At 44.6% G+C, this 26,788-nt stretch overlaps 9 protein-coding genes across 9 annotated transcripts; 3 read left to right on the forward strand and 6 right to left on the reverse strand.

Annotated features, from left to right (window-relative positions):
- Positions 1-1,697: 1,697 nt before the first annotated feature.
- L203_105248 (uncharacterized protein) lies at positions 1,698-2,852 on the reverse strand (the record flags this gene model as incomplete). Its single annotated transcript, XM_066214619.1, has 1 exon — positions 1,698-2,852. The coding sequence occupies one exon, from the start codon at positions 2,850-2,852 to the stop codon at positions 1,698-1,700; it is 1,155 nt and encodes a 384-aa protein (XP_066070716.1).
- A 1,365-nt stretch (positions 2,853-4,217) lies between these two features.
- L203_105249 (uncharacterized protein) lies at positions 4,218-5,247 on the forward strand (the record flags this gene model as incomplete). The annotated part of the gene is made up of 3 exons (XM_066214620.1): positions 4,218-4,364; positions 4,415-4,532; positions 4,586-5,247. 3 exons carry the CDS (start codon positions 4,218-4,220, stop codon positions 5,245-5,247), a joined length of 927 nt encoding a protein of 308 aa, XP_066070717.1.
- Positions 5,248-5,750: 503 nt separating this feature from the next.
- On the reverse strand, positions 5,751-6,558 carry L203_105250 (uncharacterized protein; the record flags this gene model as incomplete). Its single annotated transcript, XM_066214621.1, has 4 exons — positions 5,751-6,169; positions 6,234-6,290; positions 6,344-6,473; positions 6,526-6,558. 4 exons carry the CDS (start codon positions 6,556-6,558, stop codon positions 5,751-5,753), a joined length of 639 nt encoding a protein of 212 aa, XP_066070718.1.
- Positions 6,559-7,569: 1,011 nt separating this feature from the next.
- L203_105251 (uncharacterized protein) lies at positions 7,570-9,447 on the reverse strand (the record flags this gene model as incomplete). Its single annotated transcript, XM_066214622.1, has 1 exon — positions 7,570-9,447. One exon carries the CDS (start codon positions 9,445-9,447, stop codon positions 7,570-7,572), a length of 1,878 nt encoding a protein of 625 aa, XP_066070719.1.
- A 270-nt stretch (positions 9,448-9,717) lies between these two features.
- On the forward strand, positions 9,718-12,272 carry L203_105252 (uncharacterized protein; the record flags this gene model as incomplete). Its single annotated transcript, XM_066214623.1, has 6 exons — positions 9,718-10,890; positions 10,946-11,035; positions 11,080-11,355; positions 11,401-11,958; positions 12,017-12,154; positions 12,219-12,272. The coding sequence occupies 6 exons, from the start codon at positions 9,718-9,720 to the stop codon at positions 12,270-12,272; spliced, it is 2,289 nt and encodes a 762-aa protein (XP_066070720.1).
- Positions 12,273-12,477: 205 nt separating this feature from the next.
- On the reverse strand, positions 12,478-13,232 carry L203_105253 (uncharacterized protein; the record flags this gene model as incomplete). Its single annotated transcript, XM_066214624.1, has 3 exons — positions 12,478-12,913; positions 12,974-13,102; positions 13,150-13,232. 3 exons carry the CDS (start codon positions 13,230-13,232, stop codon positions 12,478-12,480), a joined length of 648 nt encoding a protein of 215 aa, XP_066070721.1.
- A 1,174-nt stretch (positions 13,233-14,406) lies between these two features.
- On the forward strand, positions 14,407-15,220 carry L203_105254 (uncharacterized protein; the record flags this gene model as incomplete). The annotated part of the gene is made up of 4 exons (XM_066214625.1): positions 14,407-14,599; positions 14,658-14,882; positions 14,933-15,051; positions 15,107-15,220. 4 exons carry the CDS (start codon positions 14,407-14,409, stop codon positions 15,218-15,220), a joined length of 651 nt encoding a protein of 216 aa, XP_066070722.1.
- Positions 15,221-15,352: 132 nt separating this feature from the next.
- Positions 15,353-16,708, reverse strand: L203_105255 (uncharacterized protein; the record flags this gene model as incomplete). Its single annotated transcript, XM_066214626.1, has 3 exons — positions 15,353-15,493; positions 15,555-15,929; positions 15,986-16,708. The coding sequence occupies 3 exons, from the start codon at positions 16,706-16,708 to the stop codon at positions 15,353-15,355; spliced, it is 1,239 nt and encodes a 412-aa protein (XP_066070723.1).
- Positions 16,709-17,805: 1,097 nt separating this feature from the next.
- On the reverse strand, positions 17,806-25,750 carry L203_105256 (uncharacterized protein; the record flags this gene model as incomplete). The annotated part of the gene is made up of 14 exons (XM_066214627.1): positions 17,806-17,992; positions 18,041-18,329; positions 18,379-18,494; positions 18,545-19,027; positions 19,077-19,231; positions 19,285-19,484; positions 19,561-19,635; positions 19,682-20,735; positions 20,784-24,693; positions 24,736-24,975; positions 25,022-25,172; positions 25,217-25,448; positions 25,493-25,566; positions 25,615-25,750. The coding sequence occupies 14 exons, from the start codon at positions 25,748-25,750 to the stop codon at positions 17,806-17,808; spliced, it is 7,302 nt and encodes a 2,433-aa protein (XP_066070724.1).
- Between the last annotated feature and the right edge of the window lie 1,038 nt (positions 25,751-26,788).

The following is a 26,788-nucleotide window of genomic DNA, read 5'->3' on the forward strand; positions in this document are numbered from 1 at the left end:
CAGAAGCGTCAAAGATATAAGGGAGGATTGTGGCGGATAGATCCGCAGAGAATCAATCTTAATAGCTATCGCAGTCTATTCCAGTTACACATATCTTACCCAAGCTGCGGGGAGTCCCAACGCCTCAAGTCCAAAGTCCCGAGAACCCATCCAGAGTCCTGGACACTGGATGGCTTTGAGTCACTGTCAAACTTCAACGTCACTCTATAGTGTTATACTCAAGGGTTTGACATACCAGATTCATATCGTGCCATTGTTGATGCATCCCTCGAGGATGATACTGTTCTTGTGGTTGCTTTAGGAGCCTATAGTTGTATGAGTGACCAGCAACATGAGAGTTGTCATCTCATGGCTCTGTTTGACATTCTCGGTGAATGAGATATGGGAGTCGTTCTCTGACAAGTGTTTGACTCCTCGCAGAGCAGAGATGATGGGTGTAGCCCGTCCATCCTGGATCTCAGTTGCAAAGGCATTAACATACATTCACTGAGGCTGTTGGCCTTTCAACGTTTACAACGTGCAAATCAAGATGACAATTGTCAACATTTATCGGGCTATGGGTGACCGTGGTTCTGTTAAATATCAGGTGGCCGTAGAACTCGGACAGACTGTCACTCGAATAGCCAGTGAATCTCAGCCGAGACAAAGGACTAGGCTCCAACCATTAGCGAACAGATTCAAAATGGAAGCAAGATTGCTCAGGAGCTGGTCAGAGACTTTCAGCTTGACCAGTGTTGGTACAACTTTGGGTATACAAGTTGCAAATTGCAAGCGAAATGCAGCAGCAGCATTGTATCTGGTTCTGTATCTAGAGCTACCGAGTCAGGGAGGATACGAATGGAGCATAAAATCAAGCAAACTGTTGGTAGATTGCCTCGGAACAGAAAGCCTTGCAGTTGTACGTGAGACTGTCAAGAACAGAAATGTCAGCAACCAAAGATGCCCGATTGGCGAGAGTATAAAAGAAATACAACTGTAGTAGGTATATGAAGGATGTTGTGTCTTGAATAGGCATATTTACAATTTTCATATTAGTCATAGATTTTCTTGGGTTGTATGTTTTCCATGCAAAACTCACAGCGCTTTACACATCGCAGGTTATCTCATCCAGTTCCACAGGCAAGATATACCTCTACTTTCGACAGCCCGTGGAATGATTTGACTTGTTGAGGATTGTCCTGGTTGGCATTGAAAATGGTGCAAAGGTGTAAGCATATAGCTTTCAAGGATACAACCCAACGCATTTCAGCTGTACAGTCGCTTTTTCGGTTTGTTATCTAGATCGTCAAAGAACATACTCTTATGTCCCAATGGATTGCTCGTATCGCGGGAATTTGTCATAAAGGCTTTGAATGTCGAAAAGCGAGATTCGGTGCAACAGCAAATTGCAATGAACTAGTGCTCACCAAGACTCACTCTGTCAAACGGCTAATAAGACGTTAGTTCTGCTCAGCGGTTCAGCTGTTTCCCTCTCGCAAGCTTCGAGAGTTGTAAAAGTGTAGAGACAATTTGTGACATCAACCGCTCATTGACGTAGATAAACTCAAGGTAAAGACTCGTCATGTGCGATAGAGGCAATGGTATGCCAAGTGATGCATTGTACCGCATGCCCTACCTACAATCCTCATTAAATCTATTGATTAGTTTAGATTTGAACAATCTGTTGCAAAGTAGTGTCCTTCTCCAATTAATGCGTTCTAAATGACAAGCTCTTCACCTGTGATACCTTCAAGCTTGTTTACTGCTCTTTCCCAAGTCTGCTCTCTAATCTCTTCCTTTCTCTTTTCTTTCGCATTCAATGGAAGTCCATATTTGACTTCTTTAGGTACTCTTCTATATATTGGCGCGCCCTCCGTAACGCCCCGGTTTTCTTTAAAGACCTTGTTGATAAACTCATCCTCTGCTTCAGACCAAATCGCCCTGAAGAGCGAGAGACCAGACAAGTCGTGAATGTTCAATCCTTGAGAAGCAAGAAAGTTTCGGGTGTTGAATAAATCACGAGAGGAGACAGAGGGGGTAAGAGGCGAGTGTTGGCGGAAAAGCAGACAGACATAGCGATGGTAAGGGGTTCCTTGTTCAGGAGCAGGTGGTTCCCATGCAATGACTTGCTTCCCGACAAAACTATCCGTAAGATCAACCTCGCCATCGGTAACGGAAAGAGGTATGTCGGTCTTCAGATAATGCAAACGCTCTTGAAAGGTATGTCTCTCATGATCAGGCGCATCGGCATCAACGACAAGAAGAGTGTGAAGGGCGGAAGGGTTGGGAGAGGAAGAAGTAGGGAGTGCAGGGTGGTGGAAAAGCTGATGAGTGATGTTTGGTGGTTGTAATAAAGCGGAAGGTTTCGTGAATGCCGCGGGAATGACACGGGAAGATCCCACAGAGACGATCAAAGGCGCAGTGGGCGGTATATCTGGTAGCAGATCTGGAACCACATTCAACTGTAATGCCCTCTGCATCAACAAATCAAGTTCTCCTTCCTTCCTCCATTTTTCTTCTGCAAGCCACCTCATAACTTTCATGTCCATCTGACCCTTTCCTCCAGTCTCCCGAAAGTTCCGTCTGATCGAAGGATCATTGGCAAATGCCTCTACCTCAAGTTTATCTACTTGCTGGAGTTGCCCAATGGATGGTGTTTCCGGTAAACTTGATCTCAATGATTCGAGGCGAGATTTTTTTTGGTTTTGGTAAGTAGTGAGATAGGCCAAGGCTGCATCGTATGCCGGCGACACCCCTTGAGGAAGAGCAGGTTCCCATGTTGTTAAAGGCTTCCGAGGATTAGAGGTTATAGAAAAAGAGCGTTTTTGACAGGCCAATCTCACTGCTACCCGGTAAGACCTTTTTGAAGACATTTCTGGGTAAGAATAAGAATAATCTTTTAATATCAATGTCTTTCGATATTGATCTTGAATTGAAAGAGAAGATTAGATAACCCCGCAGACTTTTGAATCGCCGAAGATGTGGCATTGTATCAGTTGATCACTATTTCTAATTCTTCTTTCTTTCTTTTTTAAAATAGTCTCATGCATAAACGGATGCTCGCAAGAACTGAAAGCCCATGCATATATATTCAATGGTATGGCGTAATTCTCTATGAAAAGAATGGGTTTTGTCTGCGGTATGTGTCCTCATACTTTATATTTGGGTTAACCATGAGAAATTCCCAAAAGTACAGTCACTATACCGAGAATTCATTTATCATTTGGTGTAAATAGACGATGAAAGAGGGAGATAAAAAGGTATGAGTGATCTGAGATTACAAGTGGTTCGGGAGGCTGCTTGAGAATACAAGACCTGTTCAAGTATTCAGCGCCGAAAGATTTAACATCTCTTTAGCTAGAGCCAGTATAACAAGTACAGGGCATCTTCTCCTTTGGAATTGATAGTCCCTACCTATTGCTTGATAACGGTCGCTATTTGAACGAGGCAACTCTTTGGTGAGATATGCCCGATTTCTCTTCTTGGTAACCTTCAAAGCACCACAGCCTTTCACCACTAATCACCAAGTCCATCAGGCTGTTTAACCTCTCATCATAAACCCCTGCACATTTCACGGTGAAGGGTCATAGAATGCTCGTGGTGGTTTCTTGCAGCATCATCCGTCAGACTTCTTTACCATGCTGGGCCTCTTCTATAGATGTCTGGTTCGGAGCGTGACGCAGTGTGTGTCAGAACGTTGGAATGATTGGATGGAATATAGGCAAACAATAGGAATGCAACGTAGATTGCATTATTGTGATCTTTTCGTACAGAGCGTGCATCTTAATTACTGCTATTATTCATGACATGGATGGGTTCTCGGGAATTTAGACTTGAGGCGTTGGGACTCCCCGTAGCTTGGGTAAGATGTGTCTAACTGGAATATCCCGCGACAGCTATCAAGATTCATTCTCTGGGATGTATCCACCACGATCCGTTATATCTTTGAAGCTTCTGCAGCAGTGGTCCAACTACACCATTCCCCTGCATACACCATATCTTGTCTTCTACAATCCTTTCTCTGTCCATCATCCAGACACTGTGTCGGAGAATCCCCTCTCCTTTATCATCCATGACTTATTTCAAACTCCGTCAACAAGAACCAACGTTTATATAGGCAAGTACCGACAAGACATGTCGAGTCACAATCATCTTTTATCTGCGCTCTATCCCGTAACTTTGAACGTAGACATTCCCCGTACATTCTCCACAGTGTATCTTTCAGATCACCGTCTACAATGAATGATACTTACGTATCTTGGGATCATGAGTCTTTTCAATTTCTTCCATTTAATGCCCTCTCCCAGAACCAACCATTGGACGAAACAAGCTTTCTGTGGACTGAAGCGGGCCCCAGCCAAAACATTGATCTAGGCCCACAATCAGTGAGTACATGGTCTACACAGCCAGACGTAATAACAAACCCACCTTGAAGGCGCTGTCCGAGTATAATACGGCTGGACAGTTGGATAATTTTGTTCCTTCTTCGACCTCGCCTGTGTCCCAACCAACCGAGGCATCAATCGTCCCGACGAGTCCGCCGGCCACCAGCGGTAAGTAGACGGATGACACGTCCAGGCGCAGTGCTGACAGTGTGCGGCTGTAGGTGAAAGAAGCGCTAATTCAAACAATGCAACGATAAATCCTATAATAGCTAACAGAAGAGCTCGAGGTAAGTTGGTTTGTAATATTGCGTTTGGCGTCAAGCAACTTCCTAACAAGTGTTTTGCCTTGCAAGACAGGCTAGCCGCTAGAAAGCACCGTAAAAAAGAAAAGCGAAGGCTAGAGAGGCTAGAGGCTGAATGCCGCCAGCTTAAAGAAGAAAAAGTCAAACTCAATGCAACAATCACTGAACAACAAGAAACAATCACCTACCAACAAGCAACAAACATAGGAGAAAAAGCAATGCTTCGTACACTACTAGCCCATATACGCACAGGGAAACGCGGCTTACCCCTTGGCTGGTCATTCACACCACATTCTTATGGAGGCATAGAAAGTAATCCATATGGCGTTGTTTTTACAGGCCATGATAGGCGTTTTGATCCAAACCAGCCAACACAAAGCGATTTAATGAAATGGAATAGTTCCTTCTCTCAAGGCAGTTTCAATGTTCCAATATCTCGTCAGGAGTTCTTCAGCCAGTTTTTAGTTCAACCCATACCATTTCCTCTGCATACACAGTATTGTCAGGATGACGTACAAGACGCGGATATAGGAAGACAGGATACAGTGTATGGAGAGGAATGGTATAGTTGGTTGAACTAGAACCTGGCTGAAGGATGCAGATCAAACAAGATATAAGGAAGGGATTGTGGTTCATAGTTCCCCAAGGAATCAATCTTGATAGCTGTCTTCATCTATTTCAGATAGATACTCCTACATACTCCACAAGTCCCAAGCACTCCCAGACCAAGCCCAAGAACAACCAAACTCCTGACAGTATGTATAATAGTGCTTCCACACATTGTCCTCGATACACTTTCCCGACACTCTGCACATTGCTCTCGACAGAACTAACCGTATATAATGTCTCACATAGTCCAACACCAAAATGCATCTCTCTTTTACTTTTCTTTCTGCCTTTTCCAACAAAACGGTCATGCAACATGTTCAAGTCGACAGCTCATGACGGGCAAGTATGGACGAGTACCAAACTATATTATACTGTCTCTCTTTGCCAGATCCTCCTCTACACCCGTGTTGCCTTGGGTCGGCCATGCGCACAACGGAAAGCGACTTGACGGGAACAGCGTATTCTGTCGTTCTTTTTATTCCGGCTGATAAGGATTATAGCTTGCGTCGAAGGATATGAGATCATTGAGATCATTGGGAGTGAGATCATTGAGATCACAGAAATCATCAGGGTTATATCCAGCCATGCAGCTATCCAAGTCATCTTGCGTAAACTGGCCTGGTTCAACACCTCTACCTTGGACTGTATAATCAATGCCAGGTGGATCAGTTTGTGTGCCTTTATCCACAGTATTGACGTTAAACTGGGTTGCGGATGACGAGCCAGGGGGTGAGCTGGATTCCTCATCGCCTCTTTCGGTTCGTAGTGCGTGAATCCTTGCAGCTTCTAGCTCAGTGATTTTTGTACTTAAAGCGGCATTTTCTTCTTCAAGTCTATCGGCATCCGCTATCCGTTTCCTTTGGTATGCACGGAGTTTTCGCTGGGCATCTCTATCTTGCAAGGCAAAACAGTTAGGAGGTTGTCTGACGCCAAACGCACCATTACCAGATCAACTTACTTGCTTCTCTTTTTCTAGCTTCTGCCATTGTATTGCTTGAATTAACGCTGCTTTCACCTACAGCCGCACACTGTCAGCACTGCGCCTGGACGTGTCATCCGTCTACTTACCGCTGGTGGCCAGCGGACTCGTCGAGGCGATTGATGCACCGGTTAGGCGGGACGCAGCCGAGGGCGAACGAGAGGCAGAACGAGAGGCAGGATCATACAGCTGAACAGTCGTATTATACCCGGGAGGCGCCTTCAAGATGAGTTTGAGTGATCAAGCTTGGCTGTGTAGACAATATACTCACCAAGTAGCCTTGATAATGGTTAGGATTAGACATCGTAGACTGTGGTCTGAAAGATGCACTCTGGAGAATATACAGGGAATGTCAACGTCCACAGCTGCGGGATAGAGCGCAGATAAATCTTGATGTGGGTCAGCATGTCTTGTCGGTGCTTGACTATATAGTCGTCGGTTCTCATCGACGGAGTTTGAAATAAGTGTTGGGTGATAAAGGAGAGGGGAATCTCCGACATAGTGTCTGGATGATAGACAGAGAAAGGATAGTAGAGTAGAGGATATGGTGTATGCAGCGGAGTGGTATAGTTGGTTGAATTGGAATCTGTCTGAAGGATGTGGAAGTCTCAGCGATATAAAAAAGGGATTATGGTTCATAGTATTATGATTGGACCGCTGCAGCTGGTTACTCTTTAGCACATGTAAGGCGGTAAAGAGAACCAGAGACAAAGTCTTGTCTATATATATGATAACTATGTACAGCTTTAGGGATGTAAAACATGTGTAGAGCGGGGTATGTATAATAGTGTTTCCTCAACACATTCTCCTCGACACGAAGCACATTGTTCTCGACAGATTCATGGAATTTAACATGCGTACACGCAGCTCCTTTTTTTGTCTATACCGTCATAGATCTGAATACTCGTATATATCAGCGTCGTTTCATCATACAAATTGTCCTGTAAAATTACAACCTTACTCTCTCATCTCATCATCTCATCTGCGCTACAGTTTCCCGAACCTAGCATAGCAAACGTGGTTCTATAAGTGGTGGAGATCGAAAGTACCGATGAGACAAAAAAGGACATACAAAAACAATAGATTAGTTTGACAAGGAGCCAAGGCAGGATTGCGTCAAGACATACCGATAGGACTGACCGCACTCTCACATGCAACATCATGAAGCAATATCCTTACTTTGTTAGAGTTGTTATGCCTAGACATTGAGCATGACTTCGTCCTGTGTTACCTTGTGGAAGGAGGCAGGGCTAGGAAAGCAGGACAGAGATTGAGGCACGCTGCTGCCTTGGTCAAATATGGGAGAGATGATAGATCAGTTCAGCTCAATTCTTCCAGTCCACTCGTCCCCAAACTTGTTGACACCGCGTTGAACGACTGCTTCGACTTCACCGGCTAGTCCTGTCTTGGCAAGAATGGCTACCAAGGAGCGGTACGTCTCGGGAGACGTGCCAGGGTTCGCCTCAGGCTCCCCTAAATCGTTGAATATCACATCAAAATCTTCAGTTTCGTCCAGATCGGTCGCATTGACACCGAATCCAAAGTCAAAATGTGGCGGGCGCTCCATCCAATCCAGCAAGCCATACATTTCTCTTAATCTCCCCCTTCCTGCAAATCCAAGCAAAATTGCACGATATGCAGTTTCATCGGTGACAACGTGAGCGCCTACATCAGAGACAACATTAGGGATATGAGTAGAATGATGAGTTGAGGAAACTGTTAGGGATCGTAATGATTTGAGGGCATAGGACGGTGAGATGAAATATGTTAAGATCCGCGCGAGCGTAGTATATGTGATAGGCGTTGGGCGTAGTTTAGGAGGATACGTGTTGGAAAAGTCGGTAGCAAGGGTAATGTAAGCTTTGTAAAATGCTGGAATGGACTCTTTCAATGGAGGTTGCAAAGTTGCAAATAGAGAAGGAAGGAGAGTGGTAATGATTTGTATAGTTGGATACTTTTTGATGCAACTATCCTCTTCAATCCCTTTAACATCCGGTTTGAGAGGATGACCAGGTAAACCGATCCAATCAAAATGTTGCGAAAAAAAATGGACGGCTTCATGGTGTTTTCTCGAACGAACCAAATTGATAATGCAAGCGTGGACTAAAGTCAATTCCCTGAGCTTGCTTTTGTCGTTGGAGGGTAGATGAAACCTCTTCTTAAATTGAGAGAGGAGGGTTGGGTGGGTGGAAGAGATGGGTGGAGAAGAAAGCATGGCGAGAAGACGAGCAAGGTAATTGGGTGAAGGAAGATTGAAAGAGCGAGTGGCCAGATAAAGCTGTTGTGGGAGAGGAAGATCAGAAGATCTGATAACGTTTAGCAAGCCTTGATGTGAACCACCACTTCTATCAGAATAGAACGACTGGGTAGACTCATCCCAAACAGTCCCTCCAGGAGGCGACATGTACAGATCTTCCGCTTGGCTCTCCCAGCCTACCGCAATCAACTTTCGGAGATAAAAACCCCACAGCTGAGAAACTTGAGTCTTGGCAACAACTCGCTGTGTCTCGGCTCGGATTGAGGTAGACGTGGAAGAAGTAGTATGCTTGATATACAAGTCGGTTAAGTCATGTAGAATTTCTCGAGATTGTACTGGGGATAGAGTAACTGTCAGGTAGGAAAGCAGGGGAGGTAGAGTAGTCGGTAATAGCCCGAGCTTGCAAGTTGCTTTCAGAAATGTTTTGACAAATTCCAAGTCATTCCGGTACTGATACACCTCACGAACGACAGGCTCCCAAACCAATTTGATGCCCTCTTTTCGATTCTCCGTGGCAGGTTTATTTGGGTATAAATCTAGCCAAAGAAGGAAGCTTTGCTTGTCTCCCTTTCGAAGCGCGTGTAAAGCAGGATCTAGATAGGCATGACGCCGTTGTATGACTACCTTGTGCTTTCTCGCAATGTCTGTATCTGTGAGTTCAGTGTAGATGGCTAGAGCAGCGTTATAGTCGCCCGATGTCACTCTTCTATACAGTGGGTCACAATATTTTGGCTTCGGTATTTTGGCATTCTTGTGCTTGAAAAGAGTTGGCCATGGGATGGGATGTGGGTTGGCTGCTTGCACTGGAAGGGAGAGCGTTGCCTGGGCGTATTCTCGGGATTCTTGCTCAAGAAAAGAGGTAACTTGTACAGCAGCGGTTGAATACGCTTTCCTTTGCAGGACTAATCGAACTGCAAAAAGTGCAGGTGAAGACATTATATAGCTGCAGATTTAAAAAAAAGAAAATGAAACGAAGAAAGATTATAGATAAGATGTCCGGACACAAAGGAATAGACATTATTGTTGCTTCTTTCTTTTACTTTTATTTTTACAACCGCAACAATTACAATGTCCATGGGACCAGCGAGAAGGGGGAAGCCGAGGATAGTAAGTTGTCCAAAATACAGTCATTAGCTTACCTATCAGCGTCCACCGAGAAAAGTCGGCCCAGAGACCAGTATACAGGATACTTGGGCAAAGTTATCAATGGCTATAACTGAAATACAAAATCACAATGTTTCAAAACTTTCTTTCGAAGAGCATTACCGATATGCCTACAATATGGTTCTCTTCAAGCAAGGAGATCAGCTCTACAGCGGTGTCAGACAACTCATCGCTCAGCATCTTGATCATCTCGCGGAGACGCTCATCGTACCCACTTTTCCTCGCCTTGCTGCGGCAGCAGTGCCCGGTTCTGGTAGCAACGCAGACGCAATGGAGAGATCCATGGAAGGTGATCGGTTTCTGAAATCTATAAAAAATGTATGGGATGACCATACAGGTTCTATTCGAAAGCTCAGAGATGTGCTCAAGTATATGGATAAAGTCTACACCACAGCAGCTGGCGTACCACAAGTATACGAGCTCGGTCTTACCCTATTTCTCGTTCATATCATCCGATCTGCCGTCTATCCAATTCATGCCCATCTCATCTCAACTTTATTGTCGCAGATTCAACTTGAACGAGACGGTGAAACCATAACACGGTCTACTCTTAGAGAATGTGTTGATGTCTTGCTTCGCCTCAAAGCACATGGAGAGAGGGGTAATGTATATGCGGTGGATTTTGAACCTGTGTTTCTGCAACGAAGTGCCGATTTTTACGAATATGAGGCTTCAAACTTGCTCACACAAGGTAACGCTCCAGCATACCTCTCCAACATCCACAAACGTCTCAAAGAAGAGGCTGATCGTACAATCCATTACCTTTCCCTTTCCACTTCTCCAGCTCTTCAATCGCTTCTCATACAGTCGCTCCTCACTCCACATCTCGACACAATCCTCCACATGCCGAATACGGGCCTGGTCAAGATGGTGGACAGAGATGGGTATGCTGATTTGAAAAGATTGTACGAGCTTTTCCTGAAAGTGCCAGAAGAACAGGGAAAGAAGGCATTGCGGCAAGCCCTGAGAAGGGTTATTGAAGAAAGGGGAAACAACATCAATGCGGGTGCGCCTAATGATGACACGGGTTCGGGAGAGGGTAAAGGTGAAGAGAATGATGGGTCGAAGCAGTCGATAAAACAGACCCCTGCATCTATAGCGCTTTCTGCAGCACTCCGATGGGTACAAGATACACTGGATTTGAAAGACAAGTTTGATAGAATATTAGATGGTGCTTTTTCAGGTGACAAGCAGATGCAAGGAAGTATCAACGAGGTATGTCTGCTCTTACTGTACCTGCAAAGCGAATGAATGTTGAGTTTCTGGATAGGCGTTTCAGAGTTTTATTAATGCAAATCCACGAGCAGCTGAATTTTTGTCATTGTTTATAGACGACAATCTCAAAAAAGGATCCAAAACTGTGAGCTGATGCTCTCCTTCTTACTGAGGCTGATATATTACCAGAAAACAGACGCTGAATCTGACACCGCCCGAACCAAGACTCTTACTCTTTTCCGTTTCCTGACGGATAAAGATAAATTCGAACGGTACTACAAAACCCATCTTGCCCGTCGATTACTCTACCAACGCAGCAGTTCAGAAGATGGAGAACGTGAGATGGTGGGAATGTTGAAGAGGGAGATGGGCTTCCAGTTTACGCATAACCTGGAGGGAATGTTCACAGATATGAAAGTTTCAGAGGAAAGTACGAACGTATTCAGGAATGATCCGAAATTTAACGTTGGTTGCCTTTATTTTGCAAGTACTAAGCTGACACAAGTGTAGACGCTCTCGTTTGATATGACAGTGTCTATCTTGACAGCCTCTTCTTGGCCATCAGCCATTGTTCAGCCGTCTCCCATCAATTTCCCCTCTCAGCTTTCATCTGGTATCAACCAATTCCAACAATTCTATGATTCACGACATTCGGGCCGTCGTCTTACATGGCAGGGAGCACTTGGAACAGGGGACATCAGAATAAGAGTCGGAGGCCGAATATATGAGGTAAATGTTAGCACGCAAGGTATAGTTGTTTTGTCTCAATTTGAGGGGGATGAGAAGCACGCTTTCAAACAGTTGAGAGGGGTTACGGGGCTCAAAGAAGGGGATTTAACAAGGACATTGATGGCACTTTGTCACCCCAAGCATCGTCTTCTCATACGTCACGCCGACTCTAGCAACTCAAAACAAATCACTCCAGATGATAAGTTCTCCTTCAATGAAAACTTCAAGAGTAATCTGGTGAAGATCAAGGTGGTACAGATAGGCAATAAAGTGGAGAACAAGAAGGAGAGAGAAGAGACTATGGGAGAAGTTGAAGAAGAGAGAAAACATCAAATCGAGGTGAGCCTTTCTTTTACCTCCTCCACTTTTATGAGACAAGGATGCTAAGCAGTAGCAGGCGTGTATTGTACGGACGATGAAAGATCGCAAAATTTTGGGACACAATGCTTTAATTTCTGAAGTAGCACATCAGCTCAGTAAGAGGTTTGTTGCGGAAGTGGGCAGTATCAAAAAGAGGGTGGAAGGGCTGATTGATGTACGTTCATTTTACCATGGAAAGGCACAAGAAGAGTGATCATGGCTGATGTGACCTTTGGTAGAGAGAATACATTGAAAGAACAGAAGACAGGACAAGTTACCGATATCTGGCTTGAAGTTTGATGAAGTTTATTTATGACGAACTCATTGCATTTTCATCATATTGTTTCGTTTAGTGGACAATACGGAAGCATGAAAAAAGCAAAAGCGATAGGCTTTATGTAATCAATACGACACAGGACATCCTCTTTGTATGCATGTTATGGACACCATTGAATCATTACAAGTAAACCTCACCTTTTATAATCTGCGCCTGCACATCTACTCTGCATCTCCAAACAAACCATAATCAATGATTTGCAAGCTTTCCATTGTCTTTGTAAACCACTGGCCTACCCGATCCCGCTCTCGTTCACCACTTTGACCTTTTGCACTTTGATTCACATTTACGCTTAATACCACATCCGCCTTTTTCTTTGCTTTCCCTTCTTTTGATACATCCTCTAGCCAAACACGCCACAAGGCTAAAAAGATATAAACATCATCAGGCATATCGGATTCGTGTCCTGGACGGGATCCGCCTGTAGGGTTATATGAAAACTTGTGTATTCGTTGCGTTCCCATTAATGAGACTGGTATAGGTGTTGAGGGGTGATCCGTTGACTGAGGTGCAAAGGAGATAAGATCAGAAGGAGGATTTGTAAGAATCGTTGATTCCAAACTCGAATTGTCGTGAGCTAGTGATCCGAAATGAAACCTTTCTTCTCATTTAGCAAGATCCTGTCTACCAAGCATTTAGGTCAAGGAATCAACGCACTTTGCAGCTTCCCATGGATCCGTCTTGGCTAAGCCTTCAGTGACAAGCTCAAGAACTTCAAGAGAAATAGATGTATCAGAATCAGGGAACAGAAAAACCTCCTGGTTATCAGGAATCTGTCTCAAGTCACTATGCTCGATATCAGATCAATGGAAGAGACGAAGACACCAGCTGACCTTGCGTCTATAACCTCTGCGGGTAAGTCGAGTGAGATGGCTCCACCAAAAAGGAATTTGGTTTCCAGGTGAGTGAAAGACATGGCCCAGGATAACAGAAATGGATGGGATTAAAAGAGAAATGTAAGAAATGAAAACAGAAAGATGAAAGAATTGTACTTTTTCACGTCCACATGTCCGCGGACACCGATAAGCCTCTCTGTAAATATTACGTAATTGTATACATGCTAACGGCAAGATAAGACTGATAACGTGCCTGAAATTTGATTCCATTTATTGATAAGAATTCTTACTGCCATTTTGCCTCTACACTTTCTTATTTTCGATTCAAAATATTTTTTTAACTGTTCGAGATCCATTTTGCTACTTCATATCACAGTGTTACTAATCAAATGTACGCTTATTGACTTTTTATCCAAAAGACAACTCTACGTCGTACAAATTGCCCAATGACTTTTGGCTTATGTGTCAGGATCATGTACAAGGAAAGGACATAAGAACACAGCATATAGTGTATGCAGAGGAATGGTATAGTTGGTTGAACTAGAACCTGGCTGAAGGATGCAGAGCAAACAAGATATAAGGAAGGGATTGTGGTTCATAGTTCCCCAAGGAATGAATCTTGATAGCTGTCAGAGTCTATTTCAGATAGTTACTCCTAGATAACCCACTCGCCCCAAGCACTCCCAGACCAAGCCCAAGAATAACCAAACTCCTGACAATACAGTCCTACTTACCCGTACCCTATATAGAAAACAATTAAAGCTTTATCAACACCCTATATACTTGAATAGTTGGAATCAATATAATAGTAGAATTCAGAGATAGATGGTGGAGATCGCCGACTTTATAAGCAATCACGAGTGTCTATAAAGATGTGTAACTGTATGAATGATACTTGCACGTGGATGTCAAGGATTTGATCCCGTTTATATACAACGCATTAGAAAAGAATAAAAAAGTTAACAAAAGTTTCTAATGGAGCTAGACTCAGAAGTGATCCATTTAGGCGTGCCAAACATTCCACACGCCTATCCGCAATGTACTCCGCGCCTGATCCATTACTCATTTATTCATTCTTTGACAGTGGAACACCCTAGCATCATCCCAAATCCATATAACGCCAATAGTACTGGCACCCTTCTATCATCAACAGACTTGAAGTAGAGGCATAAGCCCAATCACTGTCGCATTCAATTTCATTTTCTTTTTGCTTTTCAACTCTTATACCTTTTCACAATATTTTCATTTTAAACAATGTCGGTCGTTATCGATAGTCTACTCCCGCTGGATATACGGCTCCGTAAGCTTGAGGCACAAGTATATGGCATGGCAGAGAAAACAGAGGCAAGGACGGAAAAGTCAGCCACGCAGAGATTACGTGAAATCGAAGAAGGATTGGAAAGACTGGGAGAGAGCAGTGATGGCGTAAAGAGACTTGTAAACTGCTGTCAGCGACCAGCTATAGCTTCGCGAGACCTGGCGCTGATAAAAGTGAAATACTCTAGACCATCAGTACCTCCCACTTCTCTCCATTCCCATTCCTACTTCCTCAATCATGTCCACAGAAGACGCCGATGAATCTCAAGTTAAAGAATCAGACATACTACCAAATTCTGTCAAACTGGCCATGATTTTGGAGGCAGCTATCGATATCAAGAATGCAGACAAGTATCTTCGTGAAGTTGATGTGCTCAGAAATAAAGGCGTAGAGGGTAGTGGACAGCTCGAAGGTCTGTTTATGTTTTAAAGGTGAATGAAGCTTACAGGGTACTGGGTATAGAGATACTAGCTTTGAAGCCAAATCTCGTCAAGGCTGTTGAGCAAAACAGACAAGAGAGAATAGAATTGGGTGAAGCGAGACAAGCCGTTGGATCTCTGATGACGAGATATAACGATTTTGTATGTTTCAGTCTTATTAGCGAGTCCTGATACACAAGTTAATTGTTTGCTGTAGACGTCAACAATTTCTGAGCTTTTTGTTGATTTGCATCATCAAATGGAAGCCCTTGAGGAAGATGTTTTGAGATTAGAGAGGAAAAAGCGTAAAGAGCTTGCTTCTCGTTTCTGAGTAATGGCTCATCATTCTCTTTCTATATCTTGCATGGCTATTATATGTCTGATTGTACACGATATGTGATGCTATACTGTAACTTGAGTGAAGGAAAATCCAAGACCTAAAGCAATGAGCTTATTGAATCCACTAATGATCCTCCTCCTCTGTACCTGGACATCCTCCTGGCCCTTCAATCTCTTCCCAGCTCCCATACTTGTAGGCGCACCAAAAGCAAAAGAGATGTCCATGTCGAAGTTGGTCCACTACGAATTCCAGATATGTAGCGGACTTCAGATAAAAGATCAGTTATCATGACAAAGAACGCGAGTCACAAGAGAGATTGACGTACGTCCATCGATAACACACGCTTTACCGGGCTCACCAACTCTTTCCAATTGACTCCCTCATACTCTTCTGATTGCTGCTTGCTCTTTGCATCATCGAATGGAAGGGTAGTGGATAGTGTAGATGGCATGACGCCAAACCTCAATTCACCACTTTCCTCTTCGCCGTTCACTTTACCCAAATCACTCAACATATCACGCCTCAACTGTTCCCTCAAAATTTCCGCGGCAGAGAGGTTTTCACTCTTGTCATGGGGTCTTGCAATATCTGGAGATGGAGAACGGGATGAAGAAGGTAATTGAGAAGGATAGATGAGTTTGAGCAAGGGATGAGGGATGGTATCCAGTGGATCAGATGGGGATACATGGAGAGGGTGAAACTGCATCTTCAAATTAACATTATACTCTCCCATTCCGTGCGCAGAAAAATACATACCTTGACGCCCTTTTCAAGATCAAACTCTACCAGCCTCTCCCTTGCAGCTCTCCCTTTTCTCTCTCTTTCTTTGTCACTCCACTCCAGACCTTGTCGCTCTCTGAAGCCAGCAGTCTCTCGTCCAAGGCGCTCCAGCTTCTCAGCAGGTAACGCATCAGGGTTGGTGTTAGATGGGTTTTTCAGCGGCGGGGGAGAAGGAGACCGGGCTGAGAGACCTTTGCGACGGTCCCATATAGATATTCGAAGGGGTTCAATTCGAGGTTCAGATGCTGGTTGAGCTCCAGAAGAGCAAACACCACTTTGCAAATCTTGCTCAGGTAGAGACAACTTTTTTTTTTTACTTCCAATGCCACCTCTGCTTGCGCTCTCAACAGGTGCAGGGGGCAGATCAAAACCATCTTCTAAATCAGGTAACCGCTTCTTACCTAATCCCTCTCCCACTTTCCATCCCATCTTCATCATCATCTCTAGAGCCTTGCCTCCTCCTCCATTCCCTGATCCCTCTGCTCCTCCCTCATTGTCTCTTTCCCAGAGCGCCTTGTTCAGTCCTTCACGCCTTCTCTGCACTTCAAGGTCTTTTAATTTTATCTGGTTCTTTGCTTGACCTAGCCGTTGGGACTTGAGGGATTGCTTTGCGCGACGCTCAGTGTAGGGCTGGTCACCAGGTGGAGAAGTTTCAACGAGAAACTTGTCGGACATGAAATCATCTTCTGAGTCTGACATTGTTGAGCGTTTTATAAATAAATAAAAATAAAAAAGAGTAGTTCTTTTAATTCAACAAGTTGTCAATAAAGCGTCGGCGATCACCGCTTAATCTTAAAATCAAATCTTGTAACACTTCATTTCTGAGTAATTAAAAGTAATTAAGAAGGCTTAAGAATTCTTCCATTACAACAAAAAAAAACAATTACAATTCTAGTACTATTCATATAATACTATTATACTTGGGGTAGTTTAAATACAACGGCTACTGCTCAAAATCATCTTTTGTGTGCTGCATGGCCTCTTCGGAAACGTTGGGATTGTTCAGCGTCCTATGATACAAGAGTTCGTTTCTCTGTGACAGGACAAGACTCATGCCCTGTAGCCGCCGACCACTTGGCGCTGGTGCTGTTCAAAAGGTATTGTATATTGGCCGTTGGTTTGTTTGGGTTTAAAGATGCTGAAATCCATGTCCCATTACTCTTCATATACCTGTCATGAATATTACCAATAATTAAGATGCACGCTCTGTACCAAAAGGTCACAATAATGCAATCAGAGTTGCATTACTATATATTGGCTATATTTCATGTCATAATTCCAAGGTTCTGACAATACCCAACAACCCTTCACCCAACATGATCATTGGAGTCCAGTCCAAACCAGGTTAGTTGTCAAATACATACACTTTGTAATGCCCATATACAAGGTTGGAATCGAATAAAGAGACAGGTGTAATACGTATTAACCTTTAAAATCGACTAATTTTAAAAGATTTATTGGACGATCAAAATGTAGTCAACTTCATTAATCGAGAGGCCTTGAGGAATTTTGAAATATGACCAGAGGTGGGCCATATCTCTATGCAATGCATATTGATCATCGTATCAAAAGACGTATATCGTATAAGAGACCTTTCTGCCTGTTTGTTCAATAACCGTACGAAAACAAATGAAAAAAAGAGATGAATATGTACGTCACAATTTCATAGTCCGTAATTCGATAGAACCTTTGTTGTAGGTGATATGATAAACTTGTATTCATCCGCATGAATCCCCTTCGCTCTTGAAATGATACTCTATAACCACTCGCCGGATGTATGCCGCTCACATTGCCGCTTATGGCTTACTTAATTGTTCTCGTCGGAAAAAGAAAGCATATCCAATCACAATGACAATCTGGCAAATAAGACAAAGCCAGAATTCCCAATGAGAAAAAGGGTTATTGGCACCTGTTCCTTTAATATCCCAAATGGCAGGATTAGGGAATACATTGCCTGGTCCAACCTTGTCCGGAGCAGTCCCTCTGTGGAAGAATTAATATTGGTAGGTTGAGAGTAACCCAACGACTTACCGAGCAAGCATAACAATGCAAGAACCTAACGCTTGAGCACCGGCCAAAGTAGCACACACGTGTAATCTAGACAAAGTTTGAAGCAAAATCATTCCTAGACCGACACCTTGGATAGCGTCAAGCACACCAAGCCAGAGCCACAAGCATGTTCCAATGTATGGGCCGGCCGAGCCACCCCATGGGACATAGAGACCCATGCCTGATGTACCCCACCACATCTGACACCATCTCGGGCAACCAAGACCGATGGCAAAGACAGGAAGGAGCCACGAGTGAATCTTTGAATAACCTGTAGAACTGTCAGTCCAGCCATTTTGACTACCGTGATTTAGACGAACGAATGAGAATACCAAGGAATAAACCCCAAATGCCAATGAAAAAGATAATAATCATGACCACAACTGCCCACTTGGGGACATCCGCTGCAGCCCATAAGAATTGCCAGTTTCGACCACTACGAATTAATCAACTTTGCTCTCAAATACACCATTAGCAGAAACTCACTAAGGGCCAGACAGCCAGTAATCTCTCAGCACTTCCGAAATTAAGAACCAGATGACCAATTTCCTTCGTAACAAAGTCTTGTAGAAGTTGGGAACATAAGGAGGAATCTGGCGGTAGTACTCGGGAAGACCGGCCCACATACAATATGTGAAGACAGCTGAAATGACAGCAAGTGGCCAGGTGATATATAGGATAATCCTTGAGGGAACATAGGTATTAGGATCCTTGCCGTTGAGAGTGTAACCCCAGTACCAGAGGGCAGAAACCCAAATTTGTTGAAGGCCTTGGACAATACATGCTCGGGTGACCCAGACTTCGGTGGCGGCGCCAGCTTCTTCACCAAAGTTGAGACCAAAGAAGAGGAAACCAGCAGAAGAAGCAACAGCGTAGCACCAGGTAGCAACTCGAGTGATGGTCCTACGAGGCCCGAGGAAAACACCATGGAGAGAGGGAAAACCAATGAGAAGGAATGCGATAGTGAAGCTAAAGTAGGAAATTAATATGCTTTCTCTTCTGATAGAGGATGACATACATTGCCCAAGGTAAAGTTAAACACCAGATTGACGGTTTCATCCTGAAAAGAGTGTACCAAGCCGCAGTAGCCACGGCAAAAATAGAACAAATAATGTACAAGTCCGTTTCTGTTTGTGTATTGGAACCGCCGAGTAAACTCAGTTGGAAAGAAGTCTTCACATTCTCATTTAGCAATGCTTTAAATAGGTACAAGGGCTTTGACTTACAGCTGAGAGCAACTGACCGACTGATATGACAATAGTATACAAGGGCCAGCTGGCAATTTGTCGGCCCATAAAGATTTGCACTCTTGTCATAGAGGGATCATTAGGTCCAGGCTCGTCGTACATCTCAGCCCCAACATTCCCGGGAACACCGCCGTACTGGCTTTGATCGTCATGTCCATGTCCAGAGTGAGAAATGGGAGCTGTAAAAGTCGAATCACGACGGTTGTCTACGTCAGAGGTCAATCGGCCGATATATGACAGAGGAAATGTACGTACAGTCTGGCCGGAAACCATCAATCATACTAGGAGCGCGAGATTGAATGAAGGAATCGCGAGATCGAATACTCATCCCTGAGCTTGGTCAACATTGTTCATAAACACTCAAGATTTGACATACCAGCAATCTTGTCTTTTTTCACTTCATCAAAGAAAGCTTTCTCGCTTTTGATCAAGAACTTTTCAATACACAAATCGCCTTTAGAATTGCTGGAACTCAGGTCTTTTAACTTTTGTACAAAACTTTGCGCAACTTCACCATCAGCATCCGTAAACGTCTCCATCGCTTTGTTCAGTGGAGAAGCGTTCTTTTCGTCCACAATGGAAGAGATAGAATCAAATGACGAGACACGAGAAGTCATTGTAAAAGGTCGAGCGGGAGCAACGTTAGAATCGGTAGAAGCAGTGGACTGACGGCGGTCGAATAACGGGTCGGGAACGTTACGGTTACCATTGGATTTGGCAAATTGTCTGTTTGCGGCGATGAGGAAATTGTCATAGGATTGAGCAGCAGAGTCTCGATTGCCGGTGGCAGAGCCAACAACTGTTGTGTCGCCATGGTCAGAAGACCCAACCGAAGAAGGCACATCCTCATCATCATAGCCATAGAACTTGGGTTTCCCAGACTTGCGCTTTTCGCCATCATAGTATACCGGCGAAGCATTGGGATCTTCATCATAGAATGATTCGGCGGATTGGCGATTTATGTTCTTGTCGAACCGCTTGTGATAATTGGCACCGAGATGACCATTGTTGGAAGAAGCCATAGGTGCGTTGGGATCAAAGTAGTTGGGACCTTCATTTGCAAGTGGACTGTTGCCAGGGAGAGGAGAATTGGGAGCAGTAGAGTCAGGAGTTGCAGCTCGAGCCCATTCACCACGTGCTAGAGAAGTGACCGAACCGTCGTCGCCTTGGGCATAGAAACCTGAGCCGGGAGCCTGATCAACCATGTCGTAGCCCCAAGCGTGAGAGCCTGCAACAGTTCTGCTTGCGATGATGGATCGACGTTGAAAGTCCTCTAGACGTTGTCGCCATTCAACGACAGGGAAACGTTGAACGGCGGATCGCGCTCGAAGAATAGCACGTTCCTCAGGAGTAGACTTGAGGGCCAGTTTGACCGTTTTTGTCAATTGCGAGAGCATATGTGCAGTAGCACTAGACTCGACAGGGAACCACTATGAAAGCGTCAATTTCACTTATTACAACTAAAGCAATCCACTGACCCAACCAGGCATAAGGCCCAAACCACCAAGACGAGAACCAACACCCAAAGCACCCTTTCGACCAAACTCAACAGCAACCAAACCAAAAGGCTCATCTCGAGAGGGGATCAGGGCAAAGTCAGCACCACTGAACAGATAAGGCGGCAGTTGAGTGAACTCCGGTTTTGAATGGACTCTGTCTGGATACATTTCCATCAATCTAGCAAGCTTTTCGGCGGCGAACCTTCCGTAGAGATCAATAACGGGACCAACACATATGAGTTGAATTTGGGGCTTTTTGTCGAGCAAGCTGGGCATGACATCCGCGATAAGATCGACACCCTTCTGCTTAGACCATCGACCGACAAAAACAAAGAGGTCCGCGTTGGGATCCTGCTTGAGGCCAGCCCATTCCTGAGCTTGCCTCTTGTTTTCTGGGCGTTTGGACTCGGCTTCTTGGTCGATTTGCACCTTGTCAACAGCAATAGATTGTTCATCAAGCGCAGCGATATCAGTGGGATCAGGATTAGGAAGAGAATCGATATTGCGCAATGTCCAAAGGGCAGGGTAACGAGCCCAAGACCTTTTTCCATACTTGTCAGACACACCGGCGACACCGATAGATTTTTGATGATGAGAAATGAAACTAGCAGCTGCGTGAAGTAGATTGAAGGTGTTTCCGAATTGCACATATTTGCTGCAAATTTCTTTTGGAATGTTGAAAGCGGCACAAACTTCCTTCATTTCGTCCTTGGTTCGCAGAGGCCAAAGGCCTTGGAATTCAGCATTGTGCAAAGAAAGACAAACGGGAATGACTTGAGGTAAGAGGTAAAGAGGAGCAAGAGCACCATGATAATCGTTGATATGATAGATATCAACGATGGGATTACGCCTAATTGTCTCCGCAATGGCCTGATTCCATGTAGAGTAGAAGATGGCAGAAGAAAGATCATCCATCCGCTGAGGGTAAGGGTCTGCTTTAGTCTGAGCTCGGAAGACAGGAGAATCGAGGATCACGTAAGTGATGTTGTCGAGCTGATGTGTCTCAACTTCGATGAGGTAAGGCTCCCCAAAAATGATCACTTCAATAGGCTCAGCATACTCTCCTTGGGGGTATTCCAAATCCTGAACCTTGGGTACGACCCAAATTAGATCGACATCCGTCATTGCTTTACCCATTAAACTGGACATGACACCTAAACCACCAATTTTAACCTTCAATTTCCAATCGATGATTTCATACTCTAGAGTGGAGATGAGCACCTTTCGGCGCTTGTTGGGATCCTCAGGCCATCCAATAATCTTAGAAGGAGTCTTGTGATGCTTTTCGTTCATCGTCATTGCACCTTTTTCATCTACCGCGCCCTTCTTCTCACTATAACCACCAACAATGGGGAAGTATGAGGTCTCCTTGCCAGGTTTTGTAGGTTTCAGGCCCCACCTGTTGACCTTGATTGAATAGAAAGAATACCTGAATATTGCAGCAGCAACGAATGCTGAGAGAGCAGGAATGACCAAGAGAAGCGCGAATGCGATAGTAGTTACTGTTTGGTGACCAATGGGTTCAACACTCCATTCACCAGTGCTGTCGTCGAGGATGACGTTCCATCCAAGATGGGGTCGAGGAGGCATAGATATATTAAGGTAGTTGGCAGTCTGCGAATTGGGTGGGAATCGATCAATGATACCATCAGCGTCAACATCCCCGTAAAAGTAGTCATCATAGGCCCAGACGTTTAGCTGAATGAATGATGGCCAAGCGGCAGACAATGGTAACTGCCAAATACTGTCCTGCTTGAGCGAAAACGAAGCAGAAGCACCAAGATCATAGCCCCAAGTATTAAAAGAACCTCGCGCCAAGACTTGAGGGAACCTTCGGTGACCATGTGACCAATTGGCGTCAGCATGTACGAGTTGGTTAGCTGATCCACCAATAGCAGTATAGTATTGAACAACGACATGCTTTCCATCCCACCAGTGAGTCTTGTCGTTAAACAGAGAAGCGTTAAGAGTAGAAGTTGTCGCATAGTCTTGCCATGGTGCCCAAGTTTGACCGAAGTCGGCTGAGTAACGGAACTTATCAGCGCCTGCCGCACTGTGGTTGAGTTTGTAGGTGCCGTCATTGACAGTGAATAAGGTGTCAGAATAGTCACTTTCTGGAAATATCATCACGTTCTTTTCGGTACCAATTCGAAGAATTAGGTGGTCGATGGTTCCAGTAGAGACACCAGAGATCTGCGAGTTGACATTTTGAATCGTGATCTCATAGATACCATCGGGTGCGTTCTGAATCTGGCCCGTCCATCTCCATCTTCCGGGGGCCACTGATGGAATTTCGAGCCTTTCTCTATCGGCTTCAGCAATACTCATACAATTGCCCTGAGAAAGAGACGGGGAGCCACCGTCCGCAGTGACAAACTTCAAAGACATGGCTTGTCTCAGAGAATCGCAGTCCATGTCCGCATCATATTCAATTGCAATGTCGATATTATTGGTGCCTCCGTTGGTCTTGAAGCGATAATCGTGACCGGGAGTGAATTTGGAGATTGTAGGGCGCTGAGGAATCCACTGGTCTTGAGGAACGAGCGCCTTATACATGAAGGGCTCCATACTAATTTGACCAAGACATCCTCGCCATGGGGCCTGGTTGTTGCTAAAGTATGCAGACAAAGAATCCTCAAGCGTGTAGTTCTCATAGGGGTAAAACAAATTTCGTACGGTCGTACCAGATTGGTAGGGTGTAGAAATCCAGTTACTCTCCTTACAGTTGTAGTTGTAAGATGTAGTAGCGTTTTCGTTAGTATATATCAACCACACAGACTGGGTGATAGTACCGTTTTCGCTGAAAGTACCTTTGCCCTGTTGATAGGCAACGGGTGAACGAGTGACAGACCACATGCCCAATTCAGTCTTCGTATTGTTAGAACCAGGAAGCTGAATGAAGTGAGTCCAGTTACCAAGAGTGGTAAGACCAAACCCATCTTGCAAGGCTGGAAAACGGGAACGCAAGTAGAGCATGTTTCGGATTCCTCGGAAGGGCTGGGCAGTTGGATCAAAATGGTCGAGCGCGTTCCAAGGATCGTCGCAGCCAGTGAGAACCTTGTCATATGGCATATTGTAGTACTGACTGGAACCAAGTTTATAACAACCATGCCGCCTCCAAGCTTGAGAGGATACCATGGATTGACGACCATAAAGATAGTTGTTGGCAGAGTTATCAAGAAGATAGAATGCCTGCTCTTCACCGTACCAGCCCAGAGGGATACCAGGCATGAGCAAGGTGGTGACAAATTGACCGAGCTGCTGACGCTCCGTACCATTGGCAAGTCCTGGCCATCGGAAAACGTCTTGATTACCCGTGCCGTACATGTGACGGGGGTCAAATTGATTAGTCTGAGAGTTGAGGAACTCGTTTGAGACAACCATTTCGTTCCAAGCAGTGACAAAATTGACATCAACGTCATATGCGACTTGCAGGTTACCGTCCAAACCAAGAAAACGACAGAGAGATCGGTAGATTGAGTAATGAAAGGCAGCAGAGTCTAAACCAGCCAAACCCTCTTCACGGAGGAAATACTGCGATTGATCTTGTGTTAAGTTCACCGCGTTGTCGAATCCAGGAGGTTTGAGAGTGGGCGTTCTTCCTCGGCCGATATATAGAGCACCAAAAGTGTCACCACCAGTAATTTCGCCAGGAATGAAAAAGTTGTTTTTGCCATATTGTCTGGCACACGCCCTAGTGTGATTTGACCATTCAGCCAAAAAATCGACGGTGACCTGGGTAGCCTTGTCGATACGGATACCATCAATGTCAAGGGCTTGAATAGTAAGACAAGAAAACTGTTTAATTTTTGCAGCAGTTTGTGGGCGCCACTCTCGAAGACGGTCTTGTACGGAAGCAAACTTGGCAAGTTGTCGCTGCCAATCAGGGCTATACCAATGTCAATAGATGATTCTTTAAATGTACACTTACAAAACACCAAAAGCTTCAATGTCTCCAAACTGATCAAAGTCACTCGCATAACACCCAGTTTTGCCGGGGTTGTAGATAGTACCGTCATCCAGCCAAAAAGTAGGATACACGCACGAGTCGTTGTACTCGTTGTGAAAATCAAAATCGGGGTATTTCTGGAAGCCCCATGGAGCATAGTCTGGAAGTTTCCACTCGGCGTAATGTTCGTCGAGCGTAAACGGAGTGGAAACGTTGAGGTACCTACATAATGTTCAGCCCTAATCTGGCTAGTGAACAAAGAACTCACCCTTTGAAACCAATCAAGTCACCCATGGTACCAACGGTAAAATCTAAAATGATGTACATTCCCTTGGCGTGTATTCTGTCAATGAGCTCAATCCATTCTTGCATTGTACCATAGTGAGGATCGAGCAGACTAAAGTCGAGGGCCGAATAACCTACGCGCGTCAGCATCAACAAACGCCGAGTGACTCCATCTTACCATCAGATTGCCATGGCATGTTTAAGAAATTTGTGCCCGCGATATATATCGTTTTATAACCCATAGCCAAAAGATAATCCAGACTTCTGTCATCCATCAAGCCTTTTGCATCACCGCCCGCTCTTAATTGCGTTTCGCGCATGTCATACTCATATTTCAAGCCGAAAAAATCATTGTTGTCGGGCATTCCATCAATCCACTTGTCAAGAAGAATCGTGTAGGTTGGGAGCGACTGGACAGAATGAGTGTTAATTTCCCACATAAACATGTACTTACGCGCCAATTATCGGGAGAGGGGGTATAGGTCGTGTTGGCGCGGCTTGTAGAGTAGTCGAGAACATTATCGGCATCTGTCTAAATGAGCCACAACATTTAAAGCCTCAACATTGACAACGTACTCTTATTTTTGTTGATGTTCCATGCATCAAGAGTTTCGTTGTATTTTAATCCCGTGACGGAGAGTGTAGTCGCAAGGATGGCAAACAAAAGCGGCAAGGGCGTCAATATTGCCCAATGCCTTGATGGGCGGGACATGTTACTGTCGTTTATGGGTCCGACTCGTGGATAGTCCGTCGTCTAAGATGTCGTGAGATATGATATGGATACAAGGGCGAGGGCGATGCCCTGCAGAGATACAAAATGGGTGCCGCTGACGCTGCTGTATTTTTATATTCGCTGGGCACAAAGATGCCTCTAGATGCGAAAAAGATGGGTGACGAACAGGATGGCGATGGCGATTAAGAAGAAAGTAGAAGGATGGAAATGAAGATTAAAAAGAAAAGAGATATAAAAAAATAAGCGGTGGTGATTGGTGCAATGAAGGGGGGGGCGCGAATAAAACCCCGCTGAAAAGAATGCAGTCGGTGCAGAAACGATGAGACGTGTTTCCCTGGAATTTTTCTGGGCAACCCTGAATCCCGCTAGCGATTGTAGAACGTCTTTTGATAGCCTGAGCGATGCAGGACACGTTTGTTTACGTCAGCTGGACTTGTCTGGTGGGTCATACAAGAGTCAATAGACGTGCCTTTTAGCGATTGATATTAATATGTAATGAAAGGGTAGAATTTACAAGTGGCAACCATTAGAAACAGAATTAATTACAGGTGGAGGTTTGTAATGTCGTTTGTAATGTAAAATTTGGACCGGAATAGACCACCAAAACCAAAGTCTTCGCACTGAAGGGTGGCATACAGTACTCTTCTCTTTATCATGGGACACTGTGCGGCAATCGCTGCACGTTAGCCTTGAAAGTTGTCATTAGATGCAAATCCGCCACTGCCAATCACTCATTCATACCGGAATACACTCAGGTTGTTGGACCGTGTGCCACCCTCTTCCTTTGCCACACCCAAACGCCGGCATGGAGGCGTCGGCATTATAGATGGTGGCGGCGTGGAAGGTCATTACGTAACTCTTTTGCACTTCGGATATATTGTAGAGGTTGGTCTGATGTGTTATAATAGGTTGGCGGGGGCAACATTATCACCTAATGGCCAGATGTTTGTTGTATACTGGACTTGAGATATAAATTCTTTATATTTCATTCTCCATGTAGTTAAGAAAGAATTATAT

Source organism: Cryptococcus depauperatus, chromosome 6, assembly GCF_001720195.1.
Source record: "Cryptococcus depauperatus CBS 7841 chromosome 6, complete sequence".
In the NCBI taxonomy this organism is placed as follows: Eukaryota; Fungi; Basidiomycota; class Tremellomycetes; order Tremellales; family Cryptococcaceae; genus Cryptococcus; species Cryptococcus depauperatus.